Source organism: Dermacentor variabilis, chromosome 9 (genome assembly GCF_050947875.1).
Source record: "Dermacentor variabilis isolate Ectoservices chromosome 9, ASM5094787v1, whole genome shotgun sequence".
In the NCBI taxonomy this organism is placed as follows: Eukaryota; Metazoa; Arthropoda; class Arachnida; order Ixodida; family Ixodidae; genus Dermacentor; species Dermacentor variabilis.
In genome coordinates, this window is record NC_134576.1 from 98,770,436 (window position 1) to 98,787,019 (window position 16,584).

General features: G+C 46.1%; 1 protein-coding gene across 1 annotated transcript in view; it reads left to right on the forward strand.

Moving 5' to 3' along the window:
• The window catches only part of LOC142557172 (uncharacterized), a 77,842-nt gene that overhangs the window by 45,682 nt on the left and 15,576 nt on the right, over positions 1–16,584 (forward strand). Inside the window, exons 4-6 of the mRNA XM_075668838.1 lie at positions 3,038–3,281; positions 4,349–4,436; positions 6,371–6,410. Of these exons, the coding sequence (XP_075524953.1) occupies positions 3,038–3,281; positions 4,349–4,436; positions 6,371–6,410 (372 nt within the window). The remainder of the gene's footprint in view (positions 1–3,037; positions 3,282–4,348; positions 4,437–6,370; positions 6,411–16,584) is intronic.

The window sequence follows — 16,584 nt, forward strand, 5'->3', positions numbered from 1 at the left end:
ATGGGGAGTGCTTTGTTGTTATTGCCAGAAAGGATTGAAAGAAAAAAAATACACACACAATTGATGCCATCAGATACCGGAAACACGAGGTTCTGCAGGATACCGTGCGGAAATTCTCTCATCATATCCACGAAGATTCTCAATAGTAACGGCGCTGTGTCATTCGCCAATCACTTCCACTAAAAGTAGGTTTGGCGTATTAGGACTGGCTGGTGCTTGCTCTTATAAGATATCAATTAGCGCGCAAACTACTTCGTGACTACTAACCATGAATCTTTTCGTGCACCGTTTTACAAAAGTCACGTTCTGTTTTGCGCTATGATATTAAAATATTAACCAGACCTGGTTGCTAGAGGAACCTTGTCATTATCATCAGCCTATTTTATGTCCAGCGCAGGGCAGAGATCTCTCTAAGAGGTCTGCAGTTGCCCCTGTCTTGTGCCAGCTGCCACCGCCAGCCTGTAAATTTCGTAATTTCATCACACCACCTAACTATCTGCGCCCTCGACAAGGCTTCTCTTCTCTTGGCACCCAATCTGTGGCAGCCGTAGACCGTCGGTTATCTGCCCTACGCGTTACATTTACTTCCCAACTCTGTTTCTTCTTCTTCTTAAGACTAGCCGTGGTGGCTTAGAGGCTATGCTGTTGCGCTGCTAAGCACGAGGTCCGGGATCAAATCCCGGTCGCGGCGGCCGCATTTCGACCTCTGTCTCTGAAAATGGGCTGCTATCTGATAGGTTTCACACGCTCCGAAGAACGTCGCGTTCAATGTCATAACGATAACAAAAACTCGTCGCGTATTCGATCGTCTCTTCATAGTTGCATGAGTCACAAGATAGGTGTGTCTGACATTCCAATAAGGAAGGAGTAACCCTTTGCAAAAGCCACAGGTAGCAGTGGCCATTTCACTGGAGCATAGTTCTACATATTTATTCTCATGTGAATTTAGAAAAGTAAATATTCGAACATACGAATAACCGCTTCCTTTATTTTGTGATTTTGTGTGGAACGCCGTTCCATTAAGTGGAAAATATTTCCATAGAATTTGCACTTACAATCGGAAGCTATGTGGAACTTGGTTAGGAGTGCACGCAAGGCTTCTGGGGCCCGACCTCTAAACAGTATAAAAAATATTGTGGAGTCTCGAAACCGCTGCAAATAGTGTACCATCTTAGCTTTTCTATACGAACGAGCTTCAGTATGGTTTCCCAGGAGGTGCGCCTGTGTCATGACGTCATGGCACAGAAGCTGCTCACGTGGCAGCAGAACATCGTCAGGCTTTCGGAACTTACTCCTACTCCCCTCGATTCACTGCTACATGCCGCTTCATCGGGCCGCGCGACGAACAGTGGCGTTCCTCGACTGCATATAGAACAAGCGCCCACGCATTACAGCTGCCGTTGAGAACCTTGCGACGGGGGGCAGTGCGAGCGCGATACAAAACGCTAGCCCGACGGCTCGTGGGTATAGTCGTTGCCAGCATTTCAATATTTGCTCGCGCAAACGGACTAGCGAAGATCCTGCTGCTAGACAATGCTATTCGCGCTTGTAGCAGCGTCCCGACGGTGTTTCGCAATGAACGCGGCTCTTGTTCGAGGTATGCGCGGCTGAATACCTTCGCGTCGTTACGAAATGGTTGTGCGCAGCAAGGAGAAAGTAAGGAAATGGCTAGGCGGCAGCTATCGAACGACACGTGCAGATAGAGTGGCTCGGCGTTTCACGCTCCCTACCAGACAGGAGAAAATAGGGAAACGGCAAAGGGAGGGAGATTAGGTTAAGCTATACTAGTAAGTTACGTTTCTGCAGCAGCAAAGCTGGCCGCTGTGACTTCGAAATGAGATTCGCTAAGCCGGCAAAATCAAGAACCAAGGACGCCGGGAGGCGCGGCGCTGACGTTGTCGAACTACAGCTCGCCGTGACGTCATCAATTTCGACAGCCGCGTTAACGAGTGTCGTTCATTTCTTGCTTCTAAACTTACCGGCAAATGCAGGACATAACAATTTTTATGATGACATCTGGGCCAAGGTGTCGCAGATACGAGAAATTAATTGTTGATACTTGACGCCCTATTGAGAACTCGAATCGCTAGAGAGCAGTACTCGAAGATTTTCTATGAAAGAAGCACAATGCCATCTTCATAAGTGTGCCGTCACTCGTCTCAACTAAAAAGGAGTGTTCGCGTCTGGGATCTCCAGTGACACGAGGGGGCGTGAATGTGTTCGTTGAATAGCGGCAAACGTTTAATGACCCAGGCTGACCGAATGGTTGGCTTCTTACTTGGTTGCCTCAAGACAGCAGCCCGATGCTAGACCAATTAAATCATGGACTACCAGGTGAACCAAGCTGCCAGGAAAATGAGTATATCTGAGCGTAGATAGACAGACAGGTGGATAGAGAGACCCACGAAAGTACATGGAATATTGATAAGAATGCTAATTGCGTTAATACAAGGAATATTCAACATTGGTTCACATTCATGTCATCAATCTGTTTAGCGAAAAATTTGCAGAGTTTACCCAACCTCTCAGCAAACATCCAATGCTTGGGAAGGAGAACGTTTCAAGCTAGCACATTCTGGGACGAAAGCTTCAGCCCCCTCCGCATGACAAGCAAGAAAGGTGATTAAGGCGTGCTTGGGTTAAGTATGACAGCGAATGTACAGTCAAAAAACGCCAAAGTTTCAGTCCTACACTGTGGTTAATTAGTTCACTTATACTTTAGCTAATCTTGCGACCTACATGAACTCATATTCTCGTTCTAAATAAGTTCCACTGAGAGAAACCGATTTTCAACGAAATTCAAATGTTTCGCTTACTTACTTATGTGACACGAAACGAAGAGCGACATACGAGTAACGGTTGAAAACAGAGGCGACACTTTAGGGCAGTCGTTACACATAGCTTTCGCTCAGTAAGTGGAACATTTTTGCCAACGTCCTCCCACTCGCTTCATGGAACTTACAGCCAGACGAGATTGAGAGTTATATACGGTGACGGGAATTGACCCTGCACGCACCGTACAACTTGCCGTGCTCAGGGTCCACGGCGCAGGAGTACGAGGACTACTTCAAGAGTGCCTACCGGTCGCTCCTGGTTGGCCGAGCGCTGGACTCCCTGACCCGCCATTCGCTGTCGAGGAAGAACGTCACGCTCACCACCGGCGCTGCTCTGGCTCGCGCTCTGCAGAGCCACTCGCTGACGCTCGACGAGCTGGCGCTGATCGTGGCCGATGACGTGGACTCCCTTTTTACCGGCGCGGCGCTCGACGCGGACGTCGTTGGGTGCGTATAGGCCCCGCAGTGTGGCTGGAGGCCGTGTTGTTTACGCATTGCAGTTGTGGCACGCAGTTATCCGCGCGCCCACTTCTCTAATACCGGTGTCGCGCGTACACTTCTGATCGCGATCGGGACCGATCCGGATCGAAATTCTCGACTGCGATTGGTTCTCTCGCGCGTTTTGTGCAAAGGAGGTAATCGCGACCGAGAAATTCGATCCGGATCGGGCTTGATCGCGATCGATGAAGTTGTCTGACAACCCCTCCCCCTCAACTCGCTTTCTCGGTTTATGTAATTAGTGCATCCCCACCCCCTTCGCTGATACGGCTTGTCAGAGAAAACTAAATATTACCGAACTGATAACGAGTGCTTGGGTGGCAATTGTCGCGGGTCACAAACGAGGCTGTACGAATCCTAAAATTGAAATGCCGCCAGTAAACTTACTTTGTTCATCAATGTCGCCAGCCAAAACTAATTTTAAAAAACTTGCTGCTGGTGAGAACAACGTCCCTACACCGTTATTGAACCTCGTGATGTAATTACACGCCAGTCGTTTTGATTGCCTTCGAGAACAAAAGCTTACAGTCTACCTTTTTTTTATAATGCCTTCTGTGGTCCCAATGTACCGTGATATAACCAACACCACGAAATTACGGTTTAGCTAATGAGCACACAGGTGAAATATATATCACGTGTCCTCTGGCAGCCGAGTGCATATTCCAGGAATGTATCTCAGGCACATTTTCAGCTATTTTAATTTATATTACGGTTTTAGCGGTCGCTGCTGTCAAAAAACAGCAATTCAACGCGTCATCCAACTACACATAATGAGGCATGACATATCAAACTGCAACCTCACCCTTCCAAACACACAAACATGCATGCACATCGACAAGCACCCGCGAATTCCAAATCCTGTATAGAGAATGTTTGTTTGATGGTCTAGTTACCTGCCCTGTGGTTTGTAGCGTGGCCACATTGTTCGTGAAAAATAATCCGCGATTTTCCTTTCCTTCAAAGCGACAGTGAACCGCAATAAACTTTTTCCATTGATTGATTGACTGTGGTCGCAGGTCATCGGTGTCATCCCTCACTCCGAGCTCACTGAAGATTGTAGGTTTTACGAGGCCTGGCTGGACGCTGCCACAGCGAAGACAAAGGGTACGTGGTCAAATACTTGCTTCCTACTTGTGCACTGGTGCAAATGAGGCCCAGAATAAATGTGACTGGGACAAAGCTTTGGGAGTAAAAAACAGCGAAATAACCGAATCTGTCGTCCCTGACCGCTACTTCTCCCGCCTAGGCATCCTACACTCTCTCGTACAGTGGCCGCAAGGCACGAAGGCGATGAGAAGGGCCTTAAAGGCCTGTGAGAAGCGATGAGAAGGGCCTTAAGGGCCTGTGAGAAGCGATGAGAAGGGCCTTAAGGGCCTGTGGGTCGTCAACGACGCCACAGGCCTTACCAAAACATTACTCAGCGAGCAGAGTGGTTAACCTCCCTGTCTTTCTTCTGTTTCTCTCTTTCTCTCTCGCTTTACTCCAAACGCTTTCCACAGCACTCAGTTTGCGCAAAATTGGTGCTCATCAGAAACGCATGCGCATAGCATGATGAGACTCATTGCGCGTGCGTCCTGCGCAGGCGACAGTTTGCGGAGTCGCTACTATAGCAACGGCACCGTTCTTCATGCCGCTGGCTTTCTCATTTCACGCTAACCTGGCGTTACGCGCCACGCAGGACAAAGCGTTGATCCATTTAAATGCCAGCAAATACGTCTTCTTCAAGAATTCGCGTTTTTCTCGTGTGTGTGTGTGCGTGTGCGTGTGCGCGTGCGCGTGCGCGTGCGCGTGCGTGTGTGTGTGTGTGTGTGTGTGTGTGTGTGTGTGTGTGTGTGCGTGTGCGTGTGTGCGTGCGTGCGTGCGTGCGTGCGTGCGTGTGTGTGTGTGTGTGTGTGTGTGTGTGTGTTTAGCATAAACTATGCTGTCTGCCCCCCCTCTCCCCTCCCCCGCCATCCGGACCTTATCGAAACGCATTACAAATTCTCGAAACGGCGCCTGCTCTCTGCGGTTGCGCCCGAAAGCACATACCACGCCCCACATATACGATACAGTGATGCAATGATACAGATACTTCTTGTGTATGAGACAGGTGTGATCCCGCGCGTTTTTGTTTACAGACCGAATACACAATACACGCTAGGGAACGCGCCGTTATGGCTTCTGTTTATGCATAGCTCTGCCTTTATGCCACGACACGATTTCTCGGAAACCTAATTTTTCACTCACGTGACAGGATCACACTTGTTCAGTGTGACCAGAAACAAATGTACTAGAATATGAGGAACGATGAAAAGACCAAGGATATCCAGTGCGCTTGTTCTAACTGAATTAATAAAACGAAATACAATAACTAGTCTTATGCGAAAAAAAATAGTATTAATTGCATTGGCCGCATTCTGTAAGCCCGGTTTGCCCATTAAAAAAATCGCGCTCCGCCCTCCTGCATTGCTCATTTTCCGTTCGTCCAGACTTTTTTTTTTTTTTCTTACTGCAGCGCACTACAGGCAAAATTCTTGATTCTTGCTCCTTGCATTGCGTCGCCTCGCCCATGCTGCAGTTGGCTTGGCAAGGCTTTTACTCCCAACTCTCTCTGTCATTAGCCAGCCGCATTTACTAAATATATTGTCGCGATTTTTCAGCAACCGTTTTTTATGAAGCGTTGTATAGCACAATGACAGCTTTCAGAATAGGGCACCTAGGCGTTTCCCCTTTCGCCTCTGTCGTGCCCCTCTCCCATCTCTGGCGGCAAAAGAACACGTCGTCTCTGTGATACCTCTGCAATAACCTAGTACTACGTCTTTGCTACGTCTCTACTTCCTCTGTACTACTTATCGGCTATTTATTTGTTACCTATGCCCTACATTGCCACGCAGTCGCTTGTGCGTTACAAATAAAGTGGATGACGGTAGAAGGGCATGTTAGTCTCCGACTCGCCTTGTGAACTTAAGTGCCTCGACAAGAACCCCAAGCGGGAGGCGCAGTGATTCCCTGAAAGTGCGTCGCAGTGTGTAGATAAATTGTTGCTTTTCTCTGCGCAGGAAGAGCCTTCAACGTCCCCGGCGACATCTGCACCATTTGGTGAGCGTTACACATTGTTCACAATTCTTCTTTTTCATTGCGACAACAGTTAAGAGCTGGAACCTTGGATTTGCCTTGTTCGTCCATCCCGTCCATTGCGTTACACTGACAACGACTCTTGTGCTCACCGACGACGCAGCTAATATTTTTTTTTCTTGCCGTCGCCATGCAACCCCGTCATCCCCGGCATCGTCACTGCGACAGCGTGTAGAAACTATAAAAACATCTCCACAACCATTTCCACTGGGATTTGAACCCAAGAAGTGAAGCAATGCGCATTTGGGAGACAAGCGCGCCATAACAAAGCTGTCGCCTTTCTTTTTTCATGGTATTTATTACGGTAACGTGTAACCCAATAAAACATTCAGCAGTTGTGTCATTGACTGGCGGTAAGAATGACAGTCACGCATAGAAGAGGCACTGTTGATACTTTATGTGAAAAGGCTGGTTCCGTTTTAGAAGGGCGGTAAGGATAAGTACTTCGCCAGAATGGAGTACCCGTCCGGTTGAATGTCACATTCATCATAAACATGTTTTAGGCGCACACCCATCTGAACGAAATGCACCCCTGTAGGCACAATTCGGTTCGGCGCAGCGGTCCATCATGCTCTCTTTCCACAAACGGTGCATTTCCATGATAAAAAGCAGTTCCAAAGGTACATTATCTCCGAAAACGGCAGCAGATATTGCTCAGTATGAGGGTTGATTTCAACGTCTTCCTTTTGGATCCGTTGGAGGACATCCCAAAATAGGATAACGTCGTTGAGGCAATGAAACAAAACAGCGCTATCGCCAAACAACGGATTTGGACAATTAGGGCAAGGTTTTGCGCTTTCCACAGACTTTGAGAACGGTGACATCTGTGCACGTATTTCGGAGGCCATAACGAGCACTACTGTACTGAAAACTGATTACATTATGTGGATAGCATGAAAAAAGAATCGTCCTTCGCAAAACAAATGGTGGTGTGTTTGCCAACAATTCGTCGTTGTAATGCTCGTAAAACAACGTTCAGTAGCACAAAGAGGCGTACATGACAGCGATGATGACAAGCTTTACGCATTACACCCACACACCAATAGATTATGCTCCGAGAAGGAGGTTGTTGGCTCAAAACAACTCGAAAGTACTGGCAACGCCATTGCCAGCCATGTCGTCACAGCCACAATCCCATGCAGTACTGCACAGCAGCTAGCAGTACTCACAGAATCCAAGTGCCCTACTTAAGTAGTACTGCAAATGTGCAGCTAAAATGAAAAAGCTCGAATCTTGTAAGTGCATTGTGTCATTTCACTTATGATATGAGTTGTAAGGTTCGGGGCTTAGTCTATTTCAGTGCTTTAGGCGGGGCAGTCAAAGCGAGTCGTCGTGCCTTAAATGCATGAAGCCTTTGACAGAGCAACTGCCTCCGCACTTGCGGCCTCAATATTTATTTACACCAAAACTGAATGCTAGAAAATGGTGTAAGGAGACTTCATATTTGCAAGGGCAACTGAAATTCTACGCTAGAGTCACGTCAAGCATGCACATGCTCGGGCGTTATCCTACTGCACGACGTAAACAAAGAAATGCGGGTGTTTCGCATAAAGCAAACAAAAATAACCCAGATGTACCAATAATATTCTAAACACAGGTATTTAAATTTTAAAATGTTGAGCCATTGCGAAACGGGAGGGAGATGTGTAGCTCACCCCTAGTGTTGTTATATGTTCTTATATCTCTTTTGTAGATATGAACTGACCTTACGGAAGTGTTTTCAGACTCTTTTGTTCACATTCGTTCGTTTACGGAATGGCGTATGTTTCTTAGCGTCAGTTTTACTTTCTGATGTAGGTAGAACTCTGCAAATCTGAGTACTATTTGACTGCCGCCGGTGCATATCATTTTTTTTGCGCTTTTGTTTTGCTTACCCTGCAAAAAATCAATAGCCGGCAGCGGAAATAATGGTGCCAACATCTCCTTCCAGTTCACATTAATAAAAAGAACTATCGTAAGCATTTAGCTAAACAGTTGCGAATGAAAGAATCTTATAAAGCCATGCATTCTGAATAAATAAATACAGCCTCCTTAGAGAAGGGAAGTCCTGGAATGCTAAAGTCTGTCTGTGTACGTATTTCAATTTTCACGGCGTGCATTACTATCTCGTACAGAAAGCAGGCTGCGTACGTTACAAAGAAGAAAGGGCCAGAACGTATCATTCCACATTACCCTTTCTGTTAAGAAGCGTTTCAGATTTTGTATATCTTGGCAGATGTTTACTTATATCTGTACTGGCACAAGTTCTAATTACCTCTCAAATTCAAATTTCGAATTCAAATATGGGTGGGAGCGATTTTCTCCCCGCAGCAACATCTTAACGGTGCTGCGGGCCATGTATGAATAAAGAAAATGATAAGAAAGATTTTATAATTACTATTAGCTTTTTGTTGTTGCTTTAATTTACAGGTTTTTATACACCCCCCCCCTCCTTCCCCACTAAAAACCGCCCTAGCCACTGGGGTCTCTTCCAGGTCCACGTACGCCATTATTTGACAAAGCAGGAAACCAAAACAAACAGACATTGGCATAGTAATATTGGTGTAGCTGTTGTCAGACTTATAATTCAATCAGGACTATTCCCTTGCTAAATTCCGAAATCTTTATCTGACTTCATTATTCTTTATATTTTTTCAAAATTTCTCATTGGTGTTTCGTTTTTGTACTCGAATTATTTTTCTAACTCACCCGATTCTTGGCCAACGCCCCATAGTTGGTACGAGTCACTTGTAAAGGAAAATAAACAAGCAAACATGCTGGTCTTCTCTGTCTCAGAATGCTGCTGTCGCAGTAAATGAGTTCGGAGGCCGTGCGAATCGCTGAAGTCTGCTGTCCTTTTTTTTTTCCTTTTTCTTGCCGCACTACGGACCTGTGGGAATTTTATTAATACTGTCGTTATGCGGGTGCGCGTTAGGGCTTATGTTTCAGCGTTTTTGGGGGCAACAAAATTACTATTGAGGTACAGAATATTTGCCTATATTAACGGCTGATTTCATTTTTCACGCACGACTTTTCACGCACGCTGAACCAAGTCGCCTCCGTCTTGTGTATATTCAACTCCATAAGTTACCATGGAGAACCCTGAAAAGGGAACGATATTCACTAACGAAGAGCGTCTGCTGTAGGAGCGATTGCAAGCGGTGGTGACCTTTCTTCGAAATACAGTGATGTATGAGGACGAAGAGAGACCAATAATAAATACATTATCGGAAACGTTTTGCATGATCTTGCGATATTTCAAACGCGTCTCACCATATAGACGACATGATTTAGAAACTGCTTTAAGGCTGACTTTGAACAATCTAGGTTTCGTTCGTATTTTCGTCCATATTGGGAAGAATACCGCGCTCGCTCATCTCATCTCGGCTGGCTTTCTATTTCAAGAACTGTGTTTGGCATTGTCTTGCGTCCCGCTCGCCATCCATCTCGTGTTACTTCCAGCGATAGCGACTTCTCAATCCAGGATTTCCTCAACGGGGAGAATATAATATGTAATAGAATAATATAGACCTGCCCTAGTTGGTATGTATTCCCTCGCGAATGCGATCGCCGAGTTTCCTCACGATGCGAACCACCGAAATACGACATAAATTGAAATCCTCGCGCTATACTCCTGAACAACTCGTATCGGCGAAGTCGGTAGACGTTATGTTACTAGATGCAAATATGAACAATGTTATTATATAACGCTTTGTAGGCACGAACAAGGCTATAAATTCGCACCCATGTACATAACAACATCCAGTGACCGAATTCACGATGCAAGGCGTTGAAGTGGTGAAGTGGCCAGCGAACCCACTGATTTTATTCTCTTCCGTTTACTTCCGCTTACCTGCCCCTGACAATATCGACGCTATTGTGACGTCGTGAGACATCGAAGTTAATGACGTCGTTTAACAATTGGGCTAGTTATGATGACGCCACCCATTGTATTTACGTCCCCTGTATAAGGAGCATATGCAGGAACACTACATCCGCTGACTGTCACTTTCTCTACACAACGCTCACGAAGCTATCAGCACTCGCCGCGCTCTCTTCCCCCATCGCAGATCGCTTTCAAGATAGGGTCCGCACGCCATACGCAGTCGCCGTTGGAGTACGCTTGGTCATGGTTCATAACGGTTCGACCTGGGTAGATGAGGCGCTGAAGAGTGATAACGACCTAGAATGATCGGAACGTCACCCGTGCACTTGGTGCTGCCGCCTGTAGTGGTTTGCTTGCATCATCGATTCACCTTGCGCCGCCGTCCGCAGCAGTTCATGTCGCCCCAGCGCTGTCGATTGCACTGGTCGGATCAAGTTTCATAACATTCATAATGACACCAGGCAGCGGAGAGACGAGCAAGTGGCACGATGCTTGCGCATGCTTACCAACTCCCGTGGGAGTCTCTGCGTTACTTCTTTTTTCCTTTTACCGCCTCCGGCTGTTAAGGCAGAGTCCTCGTTTCGTACTAACCTACGCTCGTGCCAGGGACGAAGCACGAACAGTAGGGCTAGCATGCAAACACGGTCCGTACTTGCTGGGTGCGTTAACTTATCACTGCATGCAATAAACAGGGAAAGTAGTTCTTCTCCGGCACAGAGTATTGTAAAGCCAAGCGTCCAGTCCACTGCCCCTAATTTCTTTGGCACGTACGCTATCGCAGTTACACGCACACACACACGCCCATACATACATACATACATACATACATACATACATACATACATACATACATACATACATACATACATACATACATACATACATACATACATACATACATACATACATACATACATACATACATACATACATACATACATACATACACACACACACACACACACACATACATACATACATACATACATACATGCATACATACACACACACACACATGCATACATACACACACACACACATGCATACATGCATACATACATGCATACATACATACATGCATGCATACATACATGCATACATGCATACATACACACACACACACATGCATACATGCATACATACATGCATACATACATACATGCATGCATACATACATGCATACATACATACATGCATACATACATACATGCATACATACATACATGCATACATACATACATGCATACATACATACATAGATACATACATACATACATACATACATACATACACCACGTGTCCGGCTTCCATACACACATGCACTCTGTTCCACGTTGACATTCCTAATGCTAACGCATCCAAAAAGACAAATATTATTTGCTACGAGTTCTATAATTTCTGCACAATTATAGAACGTTGCATATGCAAGCATATTGTGCAGTCTATTGGCAAAAAGAACGAATTTTAGAAGTTTATGCTGGATAGTTATGTGATTTTATAATGCTATATGTGATTGTGTTATTATGTATAACACTGATGAAACCTCGGAAAGACTTCAGAGTACGTAGGCTGTAAACACGTTAAATATTCAGTGAACTTCCCATTGAAACAAACAAGCCACGACCGCGTTCGATAGAGGCCGTGAGCCAGCAAGAAGGCTTTACGTCAGAAATCGGTTACACAGCTTTGCTCATTTTGACGTCTCAGTCGCGAGATTGGCGCACATCCATGGAGGATTTTTGTTTATTGTCATAGCATTTGTACGGCGCCGTTGCCGCTGATGTTGGAACGACAGAAAGCTGAGCTAGTTGGTAAAGATTCATTATGCAAAAAATAAAGTGAGGCGTGCAGATAGGACGCAAGAGAAGAGAAGTGGACAACATGAACGCCGACTATCAGTTGATAGTCGGCGTTCGTGTTGTCTACTTCTCTTGTGTCCTGTCTGCACGCCTCACCTTTTATTTATTTACGATGATGTTGTCGTGCTGTCGCGCCATCGACGCCGCAGGCGCCGCGCACGGAGATGCAGAGTTCATTTTCCCCAAAAATGTGGAATGCGTTTCGCTGCCAGAACGACGAAGCCCAGTGAACGCACCATCAACGCTCACTCCATCGGCCCGGTGGCGGAGCCAGGGAGGTATTCTGTAAGAGTCCACCTAGTGGACGGTCCATTTCGGCCGCTGCTGATTGGATGGAGTTGTGCGAGCGAGGAGGAGACGAGCGGCCGCAGCCAATCAGCGTCGGTTGAAATGGCCACTTATGGCGCTTTCTCGCCATGGTAATCGCGCACCACACTAGAGCTAGAGGAGTAAAAATTTGGAGGACGCTTAAGCTTCACCTTCAAGAATGGAACGCTACAGCATTCAAAGAACCCTGAGTGCCTTCTCATGCTTCCCAGCAACTGCAGCTTATGTAACCGTAATGTTTACCGGGAAACACTGGCGGCGAAAGCTATGCATGAAGGCGAACTTTATGGTTCTTTTTTTTTTTTTTTTTGATATCGTGCAAGGAACCAGGGTGGGCCGCGCCGCTCAGCTGGAAAACGCGATCACGTGAAAAGGGGTTTGTGTTTGAGTCTCCGCGTAACAGAAATATGTTTTCCAGTATATTCAAATTACAATTCGACGCTGTTATGTCTGTAGGCTGTGAGTAAGTCGTACTTTACGATTTTTCTGACGTATTTTACTTTGAGAAATTTAGCTGAGCAATTTTTTTTTTTTTTTGCGCTACACGGAGGGCTTGCGTGATTGGCTATGCGTGGTTCGGAATGATTATTCCCGAAACGGCAGTCGTCGGACGCTGGACGCCAACGCCGAATTTTCTGCTGCACGGGACCCTTAACGCTATTGCGTTAATACATGAATGATGCAGTGAGCAATTATGCCTCTGGTGCCGTTCCGCATTGCCCACGCATCACCAGTGCTAATGATGTGGTGCCCTATGTAACTCGAAGTCAAACCGCGTGTAAGGCTCTGCGCCGCCTCCGTAGTCCCAGCAGCGTAAAAACAAGCAACATATCTCAATAATAACGACAAACGTTTATGTTGCAGAATTTGAAACAGTCCAATTATTCATAAAGGCACTCAGGAACCAATCCTGGTGCTTTTTCTATCATCGTATTGGTTCTATAAGGACTCATTTCATAATAGGTAATGCAATGTTTCTTTTTTCTTTCTCTGTGTGCAGTTATTTTTTTCTATTTTCTTACCATGTGTTTGTGATGTTATATGTTGCAACTATGTTGCGCTTTATTAATTAGCGTTACAAGACGTGCATGCCCGAATGACCTGACATGTTATGTATCGATGTAACGTATCATGCCGTCCAGCGTGCCCGCGACCGGGCCGGTGGACTAGACCTGCCGGTCCCGACGTGGGACTAGCCGGGTGCGCGACGAGTTCGCGTCCTCGCCGGACCTACAATAAAGTTTATTCACTCACTCACTCACTCACTCACTCACTCACGTATCATGCACCAAGTCATAATAAATCTCACTAATTCGGCCACTAATCCGAGAGCTACATCCGGGCTTGTATAACACTGCGCATTGCCTCTGTACACTTCATACTTACGGTAGTGCTTCAAGTAACTTTTGAGATACAAGCCATATTGGCGCTCCGATTCGTTTCGTGTCCCTTGTCTGAAATAAAGTTTACTTCTGTATATCGCGTAGAGTTGCTACCATGCAAGCGCTGCAGGAGCCGAATTATACATGCGAATGGGTACCTGTTGTCTATCACAGCAGCGACAATCACTCTGGCCAACTTTCCGAGTTTTCCGCAAACACTTGTTTAAATTTTGACTAGCAAGAGCTGCAGAGCAGCAACTTTTGAGCTATCCGCCAATAACATGCGCCTTTTAGTTTAATACGTTTTCAGCACACTTTAAAAAAAAAGTGAGAACGCGGTGAATGAGGTCAAATTTTACAATAATGCTTTTGTGGCACTATAGCCAGTCTTTCATCCTACTCCTGATGCAGCTCCTCAAACGAAAGTAAAAGATTAAATAAAAGTTGATTTAATCAAGGATAGAAGTGATATCTTGGTTAGGAAGCTTGCGGCCTTTTATATGCGATGGTTCACGACTTCAAGTGTACCAGAGAGCTAGAATAAAGGGAAAATCAGACATCCACCCGTTCGTAGCAATTGCTACAAAGGAAACCCATACGGGTTCCTCGAAAGAAAAGCCTCTTAGTTGAAGAAAAATTCGTCCTGGTCCGGGATTTGAACCCGGGACCACCGCCTTTCCGGGGCAGCCGCTCTACCATCTGAGCTAACCAGGCGGCTAGCAGGTGGCAGGGCGAAGTCGAATTTGTCGACAACACGAAGCAAAGGCAAGAGTTTGACGTAGTAGTTCTGCGGAAACCCGCAAGGTGGAGAGAAGTAATGAATAAAGGGAAAATCAGACATCCACCCGTTCGTAGCAATTGCTACAAAGGAAACCCATACGGGTTCCTCGAAAGAAAAGCCTCTTAGTTGAAGAAAAATTCGTCATCCAAATTCGACTTCGCCCTACCATCTGCTAGCCGCCTGGTTAGCTCAGATGGTAGAGCGGCTGCCCCGGAAAGGCGGTGGTCCCGGGTTCGAGTCCCGGACAAAAACGAATTTTTCTTCAACTAAGAGGCTTTTCTTTCGAGGAACCCGTATGGGTTTCCTTTGTAGCAATTGCTACGAACGGGTGGATGTCTGATTTTCCCTTTATTCATTACTTCTCTCCACCTCGCGGGTTTCCGCAGAACTACTACGTCAGAGAGCTAGAAGAACGCCAACGTTTCACTAATCCACTAGAAGGGAGGCAATAAAGAATTGAAGAATTATACGCCCATTGGCTTGTCTTCAGCGTTGTATAAAGTCTTCACCATGATAATTATCTAAAGTTTCAGGGCGACAGTTGACTTCAGTCAGCCAAGAAAACGGGCTGGCTTTAGAAAGGGATATTCTATAAATGATCACGTCCATGTCAGCAATCAAGTAATTGAGAAATCTGCTCAGTCCAATCAAAATCTCTATATGGCTTTAATAAATTACGAAAAGGCATTTATTTCAGTAGAGATACCAGCAGTCATAGAGACTTCACGTGATCAAGGAGTACACGAGGCGAACGTGAATATATTGGGAAATATATGCAAATATTCCAGAGCTACCTTGCTTCTCCACACAAAAAGTCGGAAATTACCTATCAAAAGAGGGACCAGTCAAGGAGACACAATCTCTCCAATATTCCTGACTGCGTTTAGAAGAAGCATTCAAGCTACTGGTAAACAACTGGGAAGGCGTGGAAGGGAGGAGGAACGGCCAATATATCTACAACATTCGATTTGCAAATGGCATGGTCTTGTTCGCAAGCACTGGGAAGGAACCGCAACAAATGTTTGAGGACCTGAACCGAGAAGCCGTAAGAGTAGGGTTGAAGATCAATATGCAGATGACAAAGCTAATGTTTAATAGACTGGCAAGGGAACAAGAATTGAGAATTGCTAGTGAGCCTATGTGCAGGAGTACATTTATCTAGCTCAATTTCTCACAGGGGACCCTGATCCTGAGAAGGGAATTTACAGAAGTATAAAAATGGGTTTGAGTGCATACGGGAAGGGTGCGTTTGAGTGCTTGTGCACACGCACACACGCGTGCGCGCCGTAACGCAAGCGCATATCAGCGATAACATCTTGCGGTTTTTCGCATCGTTGCATGTCCCCACTGTTGTATTAAGTTCAAGGCAGACTGAACAGGTGTTGAAGGTAATTGAGTAAACTGCGTAGACTGCAGTTTGCTATATTGTGGCCTGCCAAATGCGGATGTTTCGTTTCGTAAATAACAGCCTGTTGCACTGAATCCATTAAAAGTAACTGAAATGAACGCCGTGTTTTAATTTGACCCAATTTTGGTGGCTCTGCGTGGCTGACGAAAGTGCAAGTACCCAATCCCTCGCACGCATCACTCGCAGAGGAGATCCCCTCCTTGTAGTGGCCATAACGAGGGACGGGATTTGCCACCATTTAAAGCCGAACTACACGGACGCGTGCCGGCGCGAGAGAGCTCGCGCGTGTGCGCCTCACGCATGCGCAAATGGTGTACGACAGATCGTACGCGTCGAAGCGCGGCACGAGCAAATATACCTTCTCCAGACAAATGTCGGTGATCTGGCTAGCTCACAAAAATATGAAACGATGTCTGCCAAGGCGAAAATAGCGAGCCAAGTGGGCGCGCGCTGGCGCGCGTCGTGCAGCTTCAGACCGCCATTCCTTGGGAGGCGCGGCAAATCTTCAAGGCGCGT